The sequence below is a fragment of the Venturia canescens genome, chromosome 8 (genome assembly GCF_019457755.1).
Source record: "Venturia canescens isolate UGA chromosome 8, ASM1945775v1, whole genome shotgun sequence".
In the NCBI taxonomy this organism is placed as follows: domain Eukaryota; kingdom Metazoa; phylum Arthropoda; class Insecta; order Hymenoptera; family Ichneumonidae; genus Venturia; species Venturia canescens.
This window is the reverse complement of record NC_057428.1, coordinates 4,595,085-4,617,217: the sequence shown is the minus strand read 5'-3', so window position 1 is coordinate 4,617,217 and position 22,133 is coordinate 4,595,085. Positions and strand designations below refer to the sequence as shown.

The 22,133-nt window shown below is 43.6% G+C and overlaps 1 protein-coding gene across 8 annotated transcripts in view; it reads left to right on the top strand.

Annotated features, from left to right (window-relative positions):
* rdgB (retinal degeneration B) overlaps nt 1-22,133 on the top strand; it is a 1,063,172-nt gene that overhangs the window by 279,515 nt on the left and 761,524 nt on the right. For all 8 annotated transcript variants that reach the window (XM_043425624.1, XM_043425622.1, XM_043425620.1 and 5 more), the window contains exon 4: nt 1,127-1,244. In XM_043425624.1, the coding sequence (XP_043281559.1) occupies nt 1,127-1,244 (118 nt within the window). The remainder of the gene's footprint in view (nt 1-1,126; nt 1,245-22,133) is intronic.

Here is a 22,133-nt window from a genome sequence, read left to right as displayed (position 1 = left end):
AGCGTAAGTTCAACCCACTGTCTCTAAAAATTAAAGAAAAAATTCTGCGTTGGAGATCTCTCGGAAAATCCGCTACCATAATCTGGTCTCCTGCTCATGTGGGCATTTGTGGAAATAAATTTGTGGACAAAGCCGCAAATCATGCTAGATCTTTAGAAATATCGGATAGGTACCTAAAATGTGAAGGGGAGGAGCTCTTCCCTGTCTTCAAACAGGCACTCATCCGTTCTACTAACTCCTTTATTACTTTAGCTAGCAATTCTAAGGGCCACATCTTCTGTAGTCTTTCAGGAAAATTCCAAACAAGATACTGGTTCCATTCTTTCTTCATTAGCAGAAAACACATCACCATGATAAACAGAATAAAATCAGCTCACACTCTAACCCCTGCTCACCTTTTCAAAAAAGGCATCATTCCCGAAGAAACTTGTCCCTGTGGATATTTCTCCTACTCTATAAATCATCTATTCTGGTATTGTCATCTTTATCATGAGCCGAGAAGTAAGCTCACTGCAGTGCTTCGGAAATCTAATATCAAACCTAACGAGTATATAACTAGGCTATTTTTAACAGAGGGGGTGAACACTCTTATCCCTATCTGTGATTTTTTCCTTAACAATAATATTCTCATCTAATTATAAAGTAAAGAGTGGCTATACCCTGAAGTTTTCGAGTAGAACTCAGCCAGTATAATAGTATCTTGTCCGCAAATTTAATTAAGATTATCGCTACTAGGCGGCAGGTTATCTGACCTCGTGGCATGACCCTGTTTTCTGTCATATCCGTATTCTACATTCTACCAGCCCATCCAAATTGGCAGCGCCTTCTGCAGGCGGAAATCTGAATCAAAATTGAAACAATCAACATTATAGTAATATACGATATGAATCAATTTTGTAAACAACAAAATTAAATTCACTAGAAAGACGTGGCACATTCCCTAGACTATGGAAGGGCGATAGCCATAGAGGAGAAGAAGAAGAAGAAGACTCTCCGGCAGCGACTCGTCTTAACATAAATGTGCTTATCTCAGAATTGCTGCCACGACTCTATGTTTTACATTTGAATTTTTTTTGTGATATGGAATGATTCGTTTGTTATAAGATGTTAATGCTAATTATTGCAGGGCAAGGAACAACCTACACGATCGGGAAAGTCACTCATGTGCGCCTACAAGCTGTGCCGAGTTGAATTTCGATATTGGGGCATGCAAACCAAGCTTGAAAAGTTCATACAAGACGTAGGTGAGTAAATAAAAAAATATACGGTGCACAGCGAGAACCACGCAGATAAAAATTATCGCGCGTTTTCTTAAAAATAACTGGTCATTGGTTATTCATTAGACCCGACCCCCCTCCCTCCCTCCTGCCGCTCTTAGTAGTAGTCCCATTAAGAACATTAAACTAATAATGAATCACATTTCAACAAATTTTTGACCAGATTCTGCCATACAATTCCATTTTTTCATGATTGATTTTTATTTAAATGAATAGTGATGGGCCGGGTAAGTACTTTTAACACATATTTAAACATAATTTGTATCGATCCAATCGTCGTCGAATTTTGTGAATAATACCAGAGGATCCTGAAAGTCTGAGAAGATTTTCTTATAAGTCTCTGCCACCATAGAGTAACATATGACTGGCTTTCATGTGATTTTTTTGGATTTAAAAGCTTCGTAGAAGAATTTAATAATGTCAAAATTTGGAGTTACTAATAAAATACTTGTCCACCGATTGATATCACAAATTTTAATGCTGCACGTAATTCAAGTGGTAACTTTTTCCAATTCATTAGAAAATACTTGGCCTCGAATTAATATAATAAATTTTAATGCCGCACGTAAATTAGATGGAATTTTTTTCAGTTGATTTAGCTGTTCGAATCTAATAAGAAGAATGAGGCATCGGTTTCCAAAATGATTTCAAGACCGATTTTTCGGTTTTTTATTTTTTACTTGTTATTTGATTCTTTTGACACTTTAAAAAATAGATACAGATTAGTTTTTGTTTTAATATAATGTTTTTTCAAGATTTGTGAAATTTTTTTCGAATTGTTCTGTATTTTTTTTTATAAAATAATTTTTTTTACAATTTTAAAAAAAATTTTTTTTAAGTTTTTTTTATGGATGGAATTATCAGCAAACACGATACCATCAATGTACTTGTCCCAACCTTTTTTTCCCTAGGGGAAGTTTATGGTTTGATATCACGTCTTTTTTCTCGAAAATTCCTTATTTATTTTCAGTTGACTATAGGATTTTAGTTTGAATTTCTATGGATTATTTATGATTTTCGTCTTATAACGTTGGTTTTCACGAAAAAAGACCTATTTTTCGTCAAAATAGTACTGAAAATATTTCGTCACAGGTCTGTCCTTGGATTTTGGCAATATTTTTCTTTGTACTTTGATATGTTTTGTCAATTAGAAACCCAAGCGCACGGTCGCAAGCGGGTTGGAAACTGTTTTGAGAATCTGATATACAAAGTGTGCGAATAATGATCATAGTCGGAAACCACTTGAATCAGGTTACCACAATCAGCATGAAGAAATGGTAGAAAATTAAAGGACACATATTAGGCAACCAATTAATAATATGTATCGATCCGCTGCAAACCGATGGAGTCAAAACAAGGATCGGAAAGAGCAGAGCCAGACTCAATAGGAAGCAAAATATGGGAATATTCAAAAATAATGATGACACAAAAAATAAATTAGAAAACATTTATTCGATTGGAGTTTCTCACATTATATATACTAACAGTTCCGTGTGTTCTTGTTTTATTAATTATCAACCATAATATTTCAGATCGCAAAAAGAAAATTTGACATTATAAGTTGACGAACATTTTTTCTTACAACTTCCAGACCTATTTTTGATGAACTGATTTTCCTTATTTATATTATTCACTAACTATACGAACGTTTGTTACATTTGTCCCGCACTCCATAGTATCAAACCCCGGCCGGTTCGTTATTACCACACAGCTATCAAAGGGCACTCATATATATATATAACCTACATAATTACACATGATATATAATCACGCAACTGACGATATATTTACACTGAACAATATTCCGCGCACTCTGGTTTAATTGAAAGATTATCTCAGTTGACACTTATTTCCAATCGAATGAAATAATGAAATCTTGAAAAGTTTCGGTAACATATGCATCGCGCATTTTTTATATTTTTTATTTGCACACACAGATCACAGTCTATATTTACGCGGCTGCTTTTATACCGGTTTAGTATACCACAAGTTTTAACAAAATAAATATTAACCACTTTTCACGAACCATTTTCATTGATTAATTAGAGTCCGCACACCACAGCACTTTGGGGATCATAACCTCACCTGTCAAAATGACGTTCAGTATGAAAACAAGTCTCGGGTGGTTTCGGATGTGCGTATCGATGCATTGATATCATATAACCTATTTACAAATGATATAAATGATAAACTTATTTTCAGCCAAACGAATTAATGAAATCTTAAAAAGTTTCGTCGACATGCACCGCGTATTTTTTTATTTTATTCTTTTTTACACACGTCGGATCACAGACTACATTTACGCGACTGCTTTTATACCGGTTTAGTTTAGCATTCTACAGGTTTCAGTACTATGCACTTCGTTAGATGACCAAAGTTTTCTTTATTTATCCCACACGCATTCCATAATGTCAAAACTCCGTTTGTTTATAGGATGATCGAAAACTGACACATGGTTTATATATATAAATATATATAATATTCACGGAGTCTGAGCGCGGTCGGGGTAAGACTCAAAAGTTAGAAGGCCTAAAATGGCGAACAGGCATTCTGTATAACGCATATATAGATATACAGAATGCCTGTTCGCTATTTTAGGCCTTCTAACTCTTGAGCTCCACCCGCGGTCGGCCTAGTGGCTGGAGAAGCCGACATCGTTGAGCCAATCAGAATGCGTAGAGGCACAACTCTACTACCACTAACTACGTCAAAACGCGTATACGTATACGTCGATCTCGTGATGTGTCAGTAACTTTTGCATAATCTTGAGCCCGTGCAAAGTTTTTTCTCAGCAAATACGCCACAGAGAATGATGATTTTGGGCTCATTCGACAGAGAACTTCTTAATTAGCTTAAAGTTCAATTTTCAAAGCCGTACATAACTCATGAGCTTCGTTATTAAAGAAAATCACATGCCAATTTTACCCCCACCACCGCGAATCGTTTTATTCAGAGAAAGTATAGTCTCGGCGAGAGCCTCGGGCCAGCAGACGACAGGGCTGTCAATGTACTTGTCCCGAGACTCTACCGAGTCTCTTGATTTTAGACTCATTCACTTGTTGAAAGTTTTTGAGTTTTCATTTTTATTCACCAACATGGAAAACATCGAGGCATAATTTGCGTTAATAATTCAGACATATGGAATTGCTGCTCGAAAAGAACATTTGGGGTTATACATAGGTTAAATGTAAAGCATTTTTTGCTTGCCAAAAGCGACCAAATTCGTAGTCAAAAAAATTCAAATATTGGTTTTTTCATCCAACTTTCTCTAGCAATAAATGACCACAAATTTGGTCGTTCAAACCGAAATATTGGTATTTTCTATCCAACTTTCTTCAGCAGTAAAAGATCACAAACTTCGTCGTGGAGATCCAAATATGAAGTCTCGGCGAGAGCCTCGGGCCAGCAGACGACAGGGCTGTCAATGTACTTGTCCCGAGACTCTGCCGAGTCCCTTGATGATGAATATACATAAATGTTTTCAAGTTTTTGAAATCTAACAATAGTGCTGATAAAAAGAGAGAAATATCAATTACTGATTAAGAAAGAAAATAACTCATCTTTCAAATATGACATCAGTTATGAGCCGCACTACAGAACAACAAATCCGTTATAGTTCGAGCATGCTTGTAACATGATGCTCTGCGGAGCCAGCCACGTAATAATTATTTATTTTTTTCTGGGTCACCGAGTGACGCGAAATAAGTTTGCTCTATGATCCAAGAAAAAATTTGAAATTATTACCTGCGAACGTTTATAACACATATGTTTCCGTAGTGGAGCGTCTTATCTCCTGTAACCCGATCTTTGGATAAATTCATCTATGAATTTTACGAAGTATTTTCTCTCGTTTATTGTAGGGAATTGCGCGTTTCAGCGGACAGAAGCTTCTCTTCTGCATTCTCTGTAACAACGCTTTATTTCTTGAATAAACGGACGATCTATAATTTCTTATGTGTACTTTATTTCGCACTGACCTGCCTCACTCTCTTTCTGCATGTTCGATTGACGATACGTTTCACATTCTGACTCAGGAAATAATCATAACTAAAATATATCTAATTTCCCAAACAACCCAAACAAACCCAAACGGTCGGTAATAAAGATGGCCGCCCAAACCCAAACAAACCCTAACAAACCCAAACATGTGATCGAACTGAGCTCAAACCCAAACAGACCCAAACAGTCGTTAAGGTAGTTTCCCAAACCCAAACAGTCGTTAAGGTAGTTTCCCAAACCCAAACAGTCATTAAGGCAGTTTTCCCAAACAGTCATTAAGGCAGTTTTCCCAAACAGTCATTAAGGCAGTTTTCCCAAACAGTCATTAAGGTTCCCAAACAGTCATTAAGGCAGTTTTCCCAAACAGTCGTTAAGGTAGTTTCCCAAACCCAAACAGTCATTAAGGTTCCCAAACAGTCATTAAGGCAGTTTTCCCAAACAGTCGTTAAGGCAGTTTCCCAAACCCAAACAGTCATTAAGGCAGTTTTCTCAAACAGTCATTAAGGCAGTTTCCCAAACCCAAACAGTCATTAAGGCAGTTTTCCCAAACAGTCATTAAGGCACATCGAACTGAGCTCTAACCCAAACAAACCCAAACAAACCCAAACATGTGATCGAACCCAAACAAATCCAAACATGTGATCGAACCCAAACAAACCCAAACATGTGATCGAACCCAAACAAACCCAAACAAGTGATCGAACTGAGCTCTAACCCAAACAAACCCAAACAAACCCAAACAACCCCAAACATTGAGCTCAAACATTCAAAGTCTGCGCGCCGTATAGTTCGCGTAAATGCCGATAGATGGGCCCAAACGGCCGGTAATAAAGATGGCCTCCCAAACGGTCGGTAAAAAGGATGACCTCTCTAACCCAAACATCGAACTGAGCCCAAACAAACCTCGAACGGATTCAAAATCCGCGCGCCGTAAAGTTCGCGCAGATGGCGATTTGGCTAGTGGAGATCTCGTGTGCGGATACAAGTCGGCAACCCCGAGCGGAATTGTTAACTAGCGAAATAGTTGAAGTTAACTGTCGGAGTAGTTAAAGTTAACTATCGGAATAGTTAAAGTTAACTATCGTAATAGTTAAAGTTAACTATCGGAATAGTTAAAGTTAACTATCGGAATAGTTAACTATCGGAATAGTTAAATATCGGAATAGTTAAATATCGGGATAGTTATTGAGTAAAGTCCACAAGTAATTACAAAAAGATTTTTTTATTCACTTAATCGAGTTTTTATATACAAAGTTTACATTCTCTTTTGAGTGGCGCGAACAATTTTGTATGCTCTCGGCATCGTCGACACTCGGCAACTTCAGGATCCATTTTGAGGGACTCGGGCAATTTTTCCCAGACAGCATCGACGCTGTACGCAGCGAAGGTCACGATGAATTCCTTGGGCAGCTGGGCGATGTCGGCGGTTGAGAGAGGTTCGCCCCGATGACACAGCTTCAATGACCTCCCCAGGGAAGGTCGCGACTCGTGAAGGTAGATCCGCAACAGTAGAACGTTTCGCAGTGCGCAATGGGGTGAATCGTGGTGGGGGCATGCTGCAGCGAGTTTGCACGAGCTCCTGAGCGACGGGCAGTCCACCACGTCACGCGCGTTGAACCCGAATTGTTCGAGCCACCGTTGTTTCTGCTCACCCTTCACGTAGATGATGCTCGCGTCGCGTAGAACCGAGCGAAGCACGTTCTCGACCTCGTCGTAGGGTACGTCACCGGCGCTCCAGCGCAGACGATGATAGTTGCGTTCGAGCCAGAGATTTACATCCTTGTACCTGGCGGGAATCTCGCTCCACGGTGTCGGTGGTTGGAACAGGAAGACCAGCGGGTAGTCGGGCGAGTTGAGTGGAGCGACGGCCAATTCTTTGACTATGAAGTTGTGGTACTGGAAGCCCTGCACGTCCACCAGGTACTCCATGACGAATGCCGAGCACTCCGCTCGGCCGCCCGCATTTTATAGGAGGATTTTATCCCCACTCCTCAGTCATCCCCCCACTACAGACGTTTCCTAACGTCGCCACTTATGGGATTGTAGTCTACGATGCGATCGTGCAAGATGAGGCAATAGGCAGTGGTTCCCACGGGAAAATTCGAATCGGCCTCGAGTTCGATACGGACGTCGACCGGTGCCAGCTTGAGGGTATCGTTCTGTTTCGAACAGTCGATCACGATGATTGGTGCATGCGCGATGAAGTCACCCTTCGTCAGCAGGGGTTCGGCATCCTTCTCGTTGTAGTACGCGCTCTGGAAGTTGGAGTACATCTCGTACAATTGCGCGTACTGGTTGCGATGTGAAGTTTCGCTTCATCGACTCGTTCCGCTTCATGGCGTCGTCGCTGGAAAAACTTGCATCGGACTTGAGTGAGCTGCGGATCGTGAGGAGGGAATTCCCCCACCTGTCCGATGAGAAATTCGAGCTGCTCACGAGGAAGGGTGTGTTCCCCTACGAGTACCCCGACTCTGTGGACAAATTGCGGGATATCGAGTTACCGCCGAAAGCGAGCTTCCACAGTTCACTGACGGGCAGCGACATCTCGGACGCGGACTACGAGCACGCCAAGAGAGTGTGGGACGAGTTCGAGATCCGGAGCTTGGGCGAATACTCGGACCTGTACTTGAAAACGGATGTGCTTCTCCTTGCCGACGTCTTTGAGAACTTCCGCAACAACTCTGTCGCAGCATACGGCCTGGACCCCGCCCACTACTACACACTGCCAGGCTACTCTTGGGACGCGATGTTTAGGTACACCCAGGTCTAGCTAGAACTCCTCACCGACCCCGATATGGACCTCTTCGTCGAGCAAGGAATACGCGGGGGTATTAGCCAGTGCTCCAACCGATACGCCCGGGCCAACAACAAATACATGAGCGACTACGACACCAATGAGGAGGCCAAGTATCTAATGTACTTCGACGTGAACAATTTGTATGGCCGAGCGATGATGGAGTACCTGCCGCAAGGAGGCTTCGAGTGGTTCACCGGCAATAACGTCGACTTCCTCAATGTGCCGGACGACTCGCCTGTCGGATACATCCTCGAAGTGGATCTCGACTACCCGGAGAATTGTCACGACTCGCACAAAGACCTGCCGCTGTGTCCCGAGCACAAGAGCGCCCCCGGCTCGAAACAGAACAAGCTCATGACTACGCTGGAGCCGAAAAAGCGCTACATCCTCCACTACCGCAACTTGAAGCAGGCTGTGCAGCAGGGGATGAAACTCGTACGCGTCCATCGCGTCTTGAAGTTCAGACAGTCCGCATGGCTACGACCCTACATCGAGCTGAACAGCGAGTTGCGAAAACGGGCGCGGAATGAGTTTGAGAAGAATCTGTACAAACTCATGAACAACGCGGTGTTCGGCAAGACGATGGAGAACGTGCGCAAACACGTGACTGTGAAGCTGGTGAGGAAGTGGGGTGGACGCTACGGGGCCGAAGCACTCATCGCCAAGCCGAATTTCCATAGCTGCTCCATCTTCGGGGAGAACCTCGTGGCGATTCAGCTCACGAAGACGGAGGTTTATCTCAATAAGCCGATCTACGTGGGGCTGAGCGTGCTGGACCTATCGAAGATCCATGTATACGACTTCCACTACGAGTACATGAAGCGGGAATTCGACGATCGCTGCAAGCTCCTCTACACCGACACCGACAGCCTGCTCTACGAGATTCGCTGCAACGACATCTATGCTATCATGAAGCGGGATATCAAGCGATTCGATACGTCCGATTACCCGCCGAACAACCGGTTTGGCATGCCACTGGCCAATAAAAAGGTGATCGGCCTTATGAAGGACGAGTGCAACGGCCGCATCATGACCGAGTTCGTGGGCTTGCGCAGTAAGATGTATTGCGTCCGTGTGGAGGGGCGTGACATCATCAAGAGGGTCAAGGGCGTGAAGAGGAGGGTGGTCGAGGCGAGCATCACATTCGACGACTTTCTGCGATGTCTCCGAGACAAAAAGGCGCAGCGACGAGTGCAATGCGTAATCAGATCACGCTTGCACAATGTGTTTACGGAGAGGCAGTCGAAGGTGGCGCTCAGTGCTCACGACGACAAACGCATTCTCCTACCCGACAGCACGGACACGTTGCCATGGGGGCATTTCCGAGCCCCACTGCCGCCACCACCACCAATACCGCCACCACCACCACCACCACTGCCACCACCACCACCACCACCGCAGCTACCACCACCACTACCGCCACTGCCACCACCACCGCCGCAGCTACCACCACCACCTGCGCCCTGAGTGGGGATGGCGGGTATATTAACAGCGAACTCGCAGCCGTTCTTCACAGCAGCACGATGGACACCGTCGAGAAGCTCAACAAAATCGCTCTGCTCGAGGATTTCCTGCCAACGAAGAAACTGACGGAGTTGTGCGTCAACAGCATATATCATGTCACCGATCTGAGGCAAGTCACTACGAAGTATGGCCTGAGAGCTGTCGCCACTCTCGACAACGAATCCCAAGTCTTCCTACCGAGACGCATCTCAACGGCGTTCGAGAAGGATCCGAAGATGTTCGAGCAGATGGCGCAAACAGTCGTCGACGAGCGATTGCTTCTGAAGTACCTGCCCGGCAAGATACCACAAATTGAATTCAGCATCAAATAGTCGTCGACGAGCGATTGCTTCTGAAGTATCTACCCGGCAAATTGAATCAAACACTTTTGATGGAAAAATCATTTATTGAATAAATTACAAATCGTTCTTATTTATCCAACTGTTGTGTGAATTATTGAATCCCAACCACTTAACGTATACTTTATCGCCGCGCTTCTTCAATACTTTCTCCACGAGATACGTGTCGGGGTATTTGACTCGTAGGAGCTCCTCTTCGTAAAATCCACCGGCGATGGGCTTGTCTTGATAGTCCTTTAGTTTGTACGTTATCGGCTCCGTTGACGTCACTACTCGGCTCACCGTGAATATTTCCGTCGTCCAGTTGGGGGTGTAGCCTTTCTCGAAGACGTGCTTGTTCTTGCTCACTCGAACCTTGTCGCCGAGATCGAACTCGGGCGCTCTGCGCCGGCGTGCGCGTGGCTGTCGTAGCAGCGTTTCGACATGATCAGCGGTCACTTCATTCGGTTTCATACCGATAGTACGATGTTTGCTACCGTTGTACGCGGCTACGAGCTCGGGCAGAATGTCGAGCCACTTGTAGGAGCCGCGCAGACTGAACTGCAACCACATCTTGTTCTTGAGCGTGCGATTGAATCGTTCGACGATGGACGCTTTGAGATTACTGTACGTCGAGTAATGATTGATGCGGTGCCGGCTCATGAGGCGTTTGAATGGCGCGTTGTAGAATTCCTTGCCTTGATCGGTCTGCAGATTCCGCGGGACTCGGCCCTGACGGAACACCAGTTCCATCGCGGCAGTTACATCCTCGCCGGTCTTTCGTTTGACGGGCACGGCCCGCGCGAACTTGGATAGCGCATCGATGATGGTGAGCAAGTACCTGACACCTCGGTTCTCTCGAGCATACGGTTGCATCTCCACGAGATCCGCCTGCCACGTCTCGTCGAGTCCCCGAGCCTCGAATTTGCGTCGTGGGTAATTTCGGCGTGCCGGTTTGTGCAGCTCTTCCACCAATCTCTCACGTTCATTTTCCATGCAGCAACGTCTCGATTACCTCGAAATTGCGTTTGGCTAACTTCAGAGTCGTTTCAACGTTACCGTCCAGTATCCGTAGCTTCTCATTCACTTGATCCCGCAGAATCTGTATGTTCACTTGCACTTCGTCGGTGTCCTCTCTCAGGCGAGTTGTAGCGTGCAGAAATTCGTTCAGCGTACTCAAATGAACGGCGTCACTCGGTTCACTCGCCTCGGCGACGTTGCACAGTTTCTTGTTATCGACGTCGTACTGGCCGTCGGTTGTGAGCTTGAATCCAACTCCTGGAGGACCACGCGTACCACCCTCGATTCGTCCCAATTGACGTCCGAACACATCGACGCTTATTGTTCGACTGAGGTTTCCTTGCGCACGCCTACTATATGACGATACCGGCCTCGCGCAACTCCTTGATGATCGAGACGATCTCGTTGGTGTGACTGGGATTGCCTGCCGATCACTCGGCCAGCAGTAGACGCAGACGATCGACCAACTCGTTCGGATCGTCCCAGTACACGTAATCGATTCGCGTGTCCCTTCGCGCGACCTTGTATCGTGGCAAGGCACTACCGGTCTTCTGCTGTACGAAGGGTGCCACGTAGTTCTTGTACTTGCTGCTGTTTTGCTTGCGAATATCCTCGTCCGGACTGTAGTGTTTCTTGTAAGCGCTCGTGCTTTGCAGGATCGCTCCTTTCGGAAGAGCAGTTCGAGCAAACCGACGCTCGATCGATACTTGGCATCACCCACGACGATGCTCCCCGTCTCGAAACGAATGGACGAGTCTCCGATAATCGTTCTACCGTCCAGCATTTTTCGAACTCCGTAAGTCGTGTCGAGATACTTCTTCCTGTTCGTGTTGAGCATGTGAAGATATTTGCTGACAGTCGGCACTTCCTCCTCCTCCAGCACGTCATAATATTCCTCGCGCGGATCAGCGAGGCTCTGTTTGATTTCGCCGACTGCGGGGCTGCGAGCCTCGGGTCGTTGAAGCCATTCACCGACTGCGGGACTCTGTTTGGTTGCGGGACTCTCGCCGACTGCGGGACTCTTTTTGGTTGCGGGGCTCTCGAGCCATTCACCGACTGCGGGACTATCGCCGACTGCGGGGCTGCGAGCCTCGTGTCGTTGAAGCCATTCATCGACTGCGGGGCTGCGAACCTCGCGTCGTTGAAGCCATTCATGGACTGCGGGACTCTGTTTGGTTGCGGGCCATTCAGCCGGCTCCGACCACTCTTCCGCATCGTAGTAGGCCGTTTTGAAGGAATTTTCCATCTCATTAGGCTTCTTACGTGCATTAACGAGACGTTCGAGCGGCTGGACGATTGGTTTGAAAGTTTCGTCGAGCGCCCTCTCCATCGATTGCTTGTCAGCCTTCAGAAGCGCGTACTTGCGTTTAACGGCATCTCTCATCTTCTCCAGCTGGCTGAGCTATCGTTTCTCAGCCCTCGCACTTCGGCCGTCCATGATGTACTGCGCGGAGTCACGCGGTGCGCGATATATTTATGGCGAAACGGTCGAAGCCCTTTCTGTACCTGCCGGATCCGCTACCGCGCTCCTTATCGATTACGAGGAATCCGTGATCGGAGTCGTTCCAGTAGGCGGAGCACAAGTCTCTGAACCGCGCGTACGGCATGTCCGTGTTGACGTGATCGTCGTAGACGTGGCGCAGGTTCATCTCGTCCTGGCGAAAGATCACCAGGAGATTGACGTTATCGCGCACCAGGTGCTTGGGAATCTGAGCGTACGACTGACACAGGTAGAAGCAATCGACGTTCTTGTGACGGCCCATGCAGTAGAAGGCTCTGACGTTGTCCTGCTTCTCGCATGCTATGTCGTCGAACACGATGATGGAATTGGGTCGCGCATCCTCCGGCGACACGACTTGATCGTGCTCGCTGAAGGCAAAGTACTCGATACCCCGGAGCGGTGCGAGGAGTTTCTCCAGTAGTCCGTACTTCGGTTGATTCAGCGACTTGGAGTATACGTAGACGTTTTCGAATCGCAGTCCATTGGGATGCGTGATGAGCGCGAGCAGCGCGTTGGTCTTGCCGCAGTTGGACGGTCCGCAGAAGACTGCGCGTATACTGGCGGGCAGTAACTCTCCGTGACGCGTGCGCGGTGCTCGTTGCTCAACGAGTGCGTCGAAATTCATCACCGGTAACTTGCGCGTGTGCTCGCGGAAATCCATGACTGAGTCGTCGGGGGTATAAATAGCGCGCTTATATACCCTCAGCCACCATTCATCGGCGTGATGCGCACTGGACGAGGTCTCCTGAACAAGTTCATCAACCGACTGCCCATCGAACTGCACGTGCCGGGCTATCAGTACTGCGGACCTGGCACGAAATTGGCCGAGAGACTGGCTCGAGGTGATCCGGGAATCAATCCGTTGGACGCAGCGTGCAAGGAGCACGATATCGCGTACTCGCAGAACCGCGAGAACGTCGAAGCGCGCAACACTGCGGACCGACTGTTGGCCGACAGGGCGTGGCAGCGCGTGTTAGCGCGGGACTCCGGTGCGAAGGAGAGGCTCACCGCTTACGTCGTGGCGAACGCCATGAAAGCAAAATCGAAACTCGGTATGGGACTGAAACGGAAGACCGCGACCCTCGCCCAAATTGTGAAAGCTGCCTCGCGATCGAGCGGCAATAATTCTCGCGAGATCATTCGATCGGCACTGAAGCAGGCTCGCGCTGCCGTGAAGAAGGCCGGCGGTAGGAGAAAAGTGCTAGTACCGCGCGTACTGCCCGTGCCGGAGAAAGTGGGTGGATTTTTACCCTTCCTGATTCCCCTCTTTGCCGGTTTGAGTGCGACGGGGGCGCTGGTAGGTGGCGCTGCAGGCGTTGCCAAAGCTGTGAACAGCGCCAAAGCTGCCGAGCGTCAGTTGCGCGAGAATCGCAGACACAACGAGACGATGGAGGCTATCGCAATAGGCAAAGGGCTCTACCTCAAACCCCACAAAAAGGGTTTCGGCCTGGAGATGCAAAAAAAAAAGTCCGTCTGCCGAAACGCCCTCTAACGGACGCTGATCTGCTGAAGTACGCGCGAGAAATTCCCCACTGTCGCGGCGTATTCATGCGAAACGCCATGCCGAGGGGCGGACCGCGATTTCGCGAATGCGGTATCGTTAATCTCGACGACAAGGAGGGGCCCGGGACGCATTGGGTAGCGTATCGAAAGATCGGCAAGAACGTCCGCTACTTCGACAGCTTCGGCGATCTGCAGCCGCCTCGCGATCTCATGGATTACCTCGGCGTCCGCGAGGTCAAGTACAATCACGCGCGATATCAGAATTTCGGTACGTACGAGTGCGGCCATCTCTGCCTCAAGTTCTTATATAACCAGCTGTGAGCCGTCGCATCGACTCAGTCGCACGCGAAGCGACATGGGTGATTCATTGACCCTCAGTCTGACGGGATCGTCGTCGTTGCTGGAGGCGGAGTACTTTCCACCGATCGAGCTTTCGCCCGGCAAGAACTACGTTCTCGGCCTGGTGGAGTTTCTCACCTTCAACTCCATACCCAACATCGATATCGGCAAGAACAAGTTCTACACGGGTGACCAAGTGATCGTGTTGCCGACGGGCAGTTACGAGATCGATGACATCGCAACGTACTTGCAGGAAGCGCTTGCACCGCTAGGCATCTCCCTCAATCTCAAGCCCAACAACAACACGCTGCGCAGCCTGCTCAAGTGTGACCACAACGTGGACTTTCGTCCTGCCGACTCCATCGCGCCCCTGCTGGGCTTCGCCCCACGCGTACTGTCGGCCGATACGACTCACAGCTCCGACTTGCCGGTGGCTATTCTCAAGGTCAACGCATTGCGCGTCGAGTGCAACATCACGTCCGGCGCGTACATCAACGAGCACAAGGTTCACACGATTCACGAGTTCTTCCCGGCCGTGCCACCGGGATATAAGATCATTGAAGTCCCCTCGCAAGTCATTTATCTTCCGATCGCCGTCCGAGTCATTGATCATCTGTAACTGCGCATCGTCGATCAGGACGGAGCACTGGTGAATTTTCGCGGCGAAATCATTACCATCCGGCTGCATATCAGAGAAGTCAAGTAGACCATGGGCATCGTCTTCAACAGCAGAACCACTCCGGGCTATAAAAGAGCGACACCACATCGTCCAAGCATCAGTCGGCGAGGAGTGTCGAAAACGCTAACACGTCGCAACATTCAGTTCCTGCGGAGTCTCGGCCTTCGAGTCATCGGTGGTGGAAGAAATTAACTTACGTGATATTTTGCTGCTGGAATGGAAGAGGCTTTGGACGTTCATTCGCCCGTCGTATTCGACGAGTCCGTCACGCATTACGAGATTCACGCGCATCAACCCTACACTTCGTCGGGCTTCGCCAACAGCGACGAGATTCGCATATCCATCCAACATCAGGATCTCTGCGTCCTACCAGCCCGAAGCTCGCTGCACATCTGCGGTAGACTCAGCAAAGCCGATGGAAATGCCGTCACTGCCACACAATTGGTGAACAACGCCATCTTGCATCTGTTCGAGGAAATTCGTTACGAGATCAATGCCATCGAGATCGATCGAAGCAAAAATGTGGGTTTGTCCAGTCTCATGAAGGGATACGCCTCCTTCAGTCCCAGTCAGACGGCCATGCTTGAAAAATCCGGCTGGCTCGACGTTGCGGAGGCTCAACAGCTGAACAACGCCGGAGGATACTTCGATGTATGCATCCCACTCGCCATGATCCTAGGATTCACCGAGGATTATCGCAAGATCGTCATCAACGCAAAGCACGAGCTCATTCTCACGCGATCGAGGCACGACATGAATGCGATTCTTCAAATGGCCATCGAGAACGGCGCCTTCGAGAATTACAAGATCGAAATAACGAGAATCGAGTGGTTGATGCCTTACGTGATGCTGTCGGACAAGCGCAAAATTCAGCTGCTCAGTCGCATTGACAAGGACATAGTCATGAGTTTTCGCATCTGGGAATTGTTCGAATATCCCGCGCTCCCGAGCACGACCAAACACGTTTGGACGGTGAAGACGTCGAATCAGCTGGAGAAACCACGTTTCGTCATTCTCGCCTTCCAGACGAATCGAAAAGCCACTCGAACGGCAAACGCTAGCCGCTTCGATCACTGCGGCATTACCAACGTCAAACTGTTCCTCAACTCGCAGTGCTACCCTTACGGCTGTTACGCCCGAACGTGAGAACGCGCGGGCTGAGAGGAAAATAACGAATAACAAATATTAAAGTTACTAATTTCTCAGAGGAACAAATAAACAATTTAGTAAAAAGGAGAAGAGATGAAAATAGTAGATGTTCGGAATAGCTATTAAAGCGCTAGGCGCACCTATTACGGTTGCTAATATACAATATGGAATTTCAAGGAGATTGATGTAGGTCAAGACACAGAAATATCGGGTAAAAGTAACGAGTTAGCTTGTTTATTAAGGAGTCGGCATTAGAGATTTAGATTACAGTTGAATAAGATCGCAGTCTACTTCCTCTTGTTTACAATCACATAACATAAATGAAATAAAAAGTGATACAGTTTTGGACTTACGGTCGATGTTCTACGCGTAATTTGAGACGTGCTGACGCTGAGCGTTGCAGGTCTCCCCGAAGACAATGTAGTCGGCACACCCACGTACACAGATCGCGTAGTACACTCGATAATTTGAGAATATAATATGTCGAAATAATGTTTGATCTCTGGATTTTTCTTATTAGTACTTGGAAGGGTTGGGTATGTGAATAATTGATTAATGAGTTCTTATTTGCCTCCAAGAAGTAAAGAAACGCTGCACCTCAGTGCCTCACTAGCCCTCGAGCAGTGATGCTTGATCGCGAAGATTCGAAGACGCGTAACTATTAACTATCTTGTAAGAACCTGGAACAAGACTCGGACTCGAGGTAAGAATACCTGAGGAGCTCCGCTTAGACCGAAGATTAGCGAAAGACTGCCGAATTTTTGTTGTCAATTCTCTATCGATGCTTCCGATATTAGGAAATTGCAACGTAAGGATTTGGATGGTTGAGCAAATGCGTATGCAAAAATATAAAAGTGTGTCTAAGCGAGTGAGTGTTGTTCTGGGTTCTCGCAATGAATTGTGCATTTCGCTTACATTTCTTAGTGGTGAAGGAACTCGAAAATCTGAGAATCTGTGAAATACGTTTCGCAATTGACTAAAAGAGGTTTCGTATAGTATGAGGAATTCGGTTTCACAAGAGGAAGCGGCTCGTACTGAGCGTTTCGAAATTATACGATTAATCGATAAAATACATTTATGACAATTAATTAATAATGTAAAAAAAATTATTTTATAAAAAAAATACAGAACAATTCGAAAAAAATTTCACAAATCTTGAAAAAACATTATATTGAAACAAAAACTAATCTGTATCTATTTTTCAAAGTGTCAAAAGAATCAAATAACAAGTAAAAAATAATAAACCGAAAAATCGCCCTTGAAATCATTTTGGAAACCGATGCCTCATTCTTCTTATTAGATTCGAACAGCTAAATCAACTGAAAAAAATTCTATCTAATTTACGTGCGGCATTGAAATTTATTATATTAATTCGAGGCCAAGTATTTTCTAATGAATTGAAAAAAGTTATCACTTGAATTACGTGCAGCATTAAAATTTATGATATCAATCGGTGGACAAGTATTTTATTAGTAACTCCAAATTTTGACATTATTAAATTCTTTTAAGAAGCTTTTAAATCCAAAAAAATCACATGAAAGCTAGTCATATGTTACTCTATGGTGGCAGAGACTTATAAGAAAATCAATTCTTCTCAGACTTTCAGGATCCTCTGGTATTATTCACAAAATTCGACGTCGATTGGATCGATACAAATTATGTTTACATATGTGTTAAAAGTACTTGTCCGGCCCATCACTATTCATTTAAATAAAAATCTATCATGAAAAAATGGAATTGATGGCAGAATCCGGTAAAACTTTTATTGAAATGCGATTCATTATTAGTTTAATGTTCTTAATAATAGTATAGGTTAGTTCTTATTCCGAATGGAATTCGTTCGCTGGAAGAATAAGTGAGAAACAAAAATTGCCGTCATTGAATACAAACTGGAGAGTTATTTTTTAAACTTGAACATATATGTTATGTACAATTATTTTCATTTATCAATGGACAATAATATCCCTTGTATATTGCGAAACAATTTCTTTGCTTTTTTTATTAAATTAGTGCAATTACGTAAAAATTACTTGAAGATAATTCTCTCAATTCCCTCTGCATGGATACTTGTGATCCATCAGTTCTAGACAACCACTGATTATTATTGGGATGAACAATTTAAACGGAAAGTGATGGGCCGGACAAGTACTTTTAACACATATGTAAACATAATTTGTATCGATCCAATCGACGTCGAATTTTGTGAATAATACCAGAGGATCCTGAAAGTCTGAGAAGAATTGATTTTCTTATAAGTCTCTGCCACCATAGAGTAACATATGACTAGCTTTCATGTGATTTTTTTGGATTTAAAAGCTTCTTAAAAGAATTTAATAATGTCAAAATTTGGAGTTACTAATAAAATACTTGTCCACCGATTGATATCATAAATTTTAATGCTGCACGTAATTCAAGTGATAACTTTTTTCAATTCATTAGAAAATACTTGGCCTCGAATTAATATAATAAATTTTAATGCCGCACGTAAATTAGATAGAATTTTTTTCAGTTGATTTAGCTGTTCGAATCTAATAAGAAGAATGAGGCATCGGTTTCCAAAATGATTTTAAGGGCGATTTTTCGGTTTATTATTTTTTACTTCTTATTTGATTCTTTTGACACTTTGAAAAATAGATACAGATTAGTTTTTGTTTTAATATAATGTTTTTTCAAGATTTGTGAAATTTTTTTCGAATTGTTCTGTATTTTTTTTTATAAAATAATTTTTTTTACAATTTAAAAAAAAAATTTTTTGAAGTTTTTTTTATGGATGGAATTATCAGCAAACGAGGGACCATCAATGTACTTGTCCCAACCTTTTTTTTCCTAGGGGAAGTTTATGGTTTGATATCACGTCTTTTTTCTCAAAAGTTCCTTATTTATTTTCAGTTGACTATAGGATTTTAGTTTGAATTTCTATGGATTATTCATGATTTTCGTCTTATAACGTTGGTTTCCACGAAAAAAGACCTATTTTTCGTCAAAATAGTACTGAAAATATTTCGTCACAGGTCTGTCCTTGGACTTTGGCAATTTTTTTCTTTGTACTCTGATATGTTTTGTCAATTAGAAACCCAAACGCACGGTCGCAAGCGGGTTGGAGGCCGGGATATGATTTTCGGCTTATAACGCTGGTTTCCACGAAAAAGGACCTATTTTGCGTCAAAATTTTACTGGAAATATTTCGACACAGGTCTGTTCTTGGACTTTGGCGCTTTTTTTCCTTGTACCCTAATATGTTTTGTCAATTAGGAACCAAAGAGCACGGTGAAAAGCGGGTTGGGGGCCGAGATATGATTTTGGGCTTGTAACGTTGGTTTCCACGAAAAAGGACCTATTTTGCGTCAAAATTTTACTGGAAATATTTCGACACAGGTCTGTTCTTGGACTTTGGCGCTTTTTTTCCTTGTACCCTAATATGTTTTGTCAATTAGGAACCAAAGAGCACGGTGAAAAGCGGGTTGGGGGCCGAGATATGATTTTGGGCTTGTAACGTTGGTTTCTACGAAAAAAGACCTAAATTTCGTTAAAATTGTACTGGAAATATTTCGTCACAAGTCTGTTCTTGGACTTTGGCGATTTTTCCCCTTGTCTTCTAATATATTTTGTCCATTGGGAACTCAAGAGCATGTAGCAATGCGTGTTGCGGGCTGTGATGTGATTTCCGGCTTATAACGTTAGAAAAAAGAAAGGAAAAGAGGAAAGACAGATCAAATTCCAGACACAACAAATCCAACAGAATTGGCCATTTTTAAATGTCGCTTTTACATTCTGAATCTAGACGTTTTCGTGTCATCCAAAACATGGCCCCGATGAAATATATTTCCAAAGTTTGCAAGTGGCCGCTGAGATCCAATTATCTACAGTTTGATAGTTGCAGAAAAAAGGCACCCGAAAACATCTATTGTGTCAGAACTCAAAGAAGCAAAAAAAACTGAGCGTACTTAATTCTACAGAGCAACGGAAATCAAAGACGTTTAAGGTACCTGCATTGGTTGTGGAGGAATACAATTTCATTTCAGGATAATTTAGAAAGAAATTTAGAAATTAAGAAATTTAGCATGGAATTTAGAAAAAGGAAAATTAAGTTAAATAGTAAAGCTGAAAACTTTTGTGATGAATTTTTGAAATTACATGTTACGGTTGGAGTAAAAAATTAAAATGATTGGCACACATGCTGCGACACAAAAATATCAAAGAAACACTTTAAAATTTGCTGAACAAAGTTCCATTCCATATTACTATAATCAAAGATAGGGGGTGATAGTAGCACATATACTTATCCACAGAAATTTCAAAGTTTGCAGGTATCTGCTGCGATTCAATGTATCTACGCAATTAGTTTGGAAGACAGCAATTTCAAATCCATCCATAAATGAGCAACTGAAGACTTTTGTAATGAATTTTTCACTTCATATTTATGTTACGGTGCGAGTCAAAAAATAAAATGAATGGCACAGTACATAAATTTTATAGTTTGCAGATTTTTGCTGTATTTCAATGATCCAAATCTATAGTATTAGAGTGGAAAGTTGTTAGAAGTCATGATGTTACATTAAAATGACATAGTGCACATAACATTCAGAAATTCTGTAGGTTTCCATGATGTTGGCAGGTATTATACTTAATCGCATCGAAAACTGAGCAACTGTACACTTATCGTAATGAATCTTTTCACCAATAATTCCACATTTGCAGTTTGCAGAATAGGAATACTCAACATACACGTCATTTCATAAGTATTGTTGTCAATATTTGTGTTTGCCTACCGCATTCCGAAGATTCAACTTTTCATATTATCAGCAAAAAAAGCATGCAAAGACTTTTTGGAACAAGTTTCAAAATTTATTACTCGACAGACCAGGTGGAAAAAGAATAACTACACTTATATCAACACCAGAAACTGTTTTGAGAATCTGTTGTACAAAATGTGCGATTGATGATCATAATTGGAAACCTCTTGAATCACGTTACCACAATCAGCATGAAGAAATAGTAGAAAATCATAGGACACATATTAGGCAACCAATTAATAATATGCATCGATCCACTGCAAACCGATGGAGTCAAAACAAGGATCGGAAAGAGCAGAGCCATAGTTAAAAAGAAAAAAGACAGCGCAATTGAAAGAGAACAGAAATCAAAATTGTTTCATGTATCTGTGCATTAGTTTCTGAAAACAGTAATTTCAGATCTATTCAGAAATAAGTAGGTGAAGACTTTAGTAATGAATATCTTCGTTAATATATTCCAGTCGGAACCAAAAAGTTAAAAGATTGGCATACCTGCTATTTCACAGAAATATCAAAGTTTATAGGTACTTGCTACGTACCAGTTATACAGACTTTGGTGCTATAGGGAAAAACACTTCAAAATTACATGAACCACATTTTTGAAACTTATTATGACACATTCAAAAAAAAAGTGACAGATACGATGCATGTTGAAGCAAGCAAAATGCTGTAATTTTGTATGTCTCCGTGGTTATCCGCAGACAAAATATTTGATCACATCCAAAAATGATCAGGTGTAGACTTACAGACATGAATTTTTCAACCCACAATGCCAATCGCAAACATGGTCTGGAAATATTCAACTGTAAAAAAATTGGAGACAAGTACATTTATGTTTTATGTAACCTCGACTGAGTAAAACCCGACGTGTTACTCGTGTAGTCCAAAAAATAAATGCACGATGATTTATAAGAAGTTGTTCGATCTATTCTCTGGAAACTTGCTTCAATAATGAGCAATTCATTACTTAAGGTTATAAAAAAAAACTATTTCAAACGTAATGAATAAAAAAAATGAATCTGTTAAATCTTGGTAATGTATGAAAAACATTTGGTTGAAAGGAACAAAAGGTTGTCAAATAAATGCAAAAGGGACGAGTACATCGGATGACGAATAAACAAAATTTTTAACATAATGGTATGTAAAAAAAATTACGAAACCAACTGTGTTTGAATAAAACAATTAAGAAAAGCTTTCACAAATCGTGAAAAAAACATTATATTTAGAAGAAATAC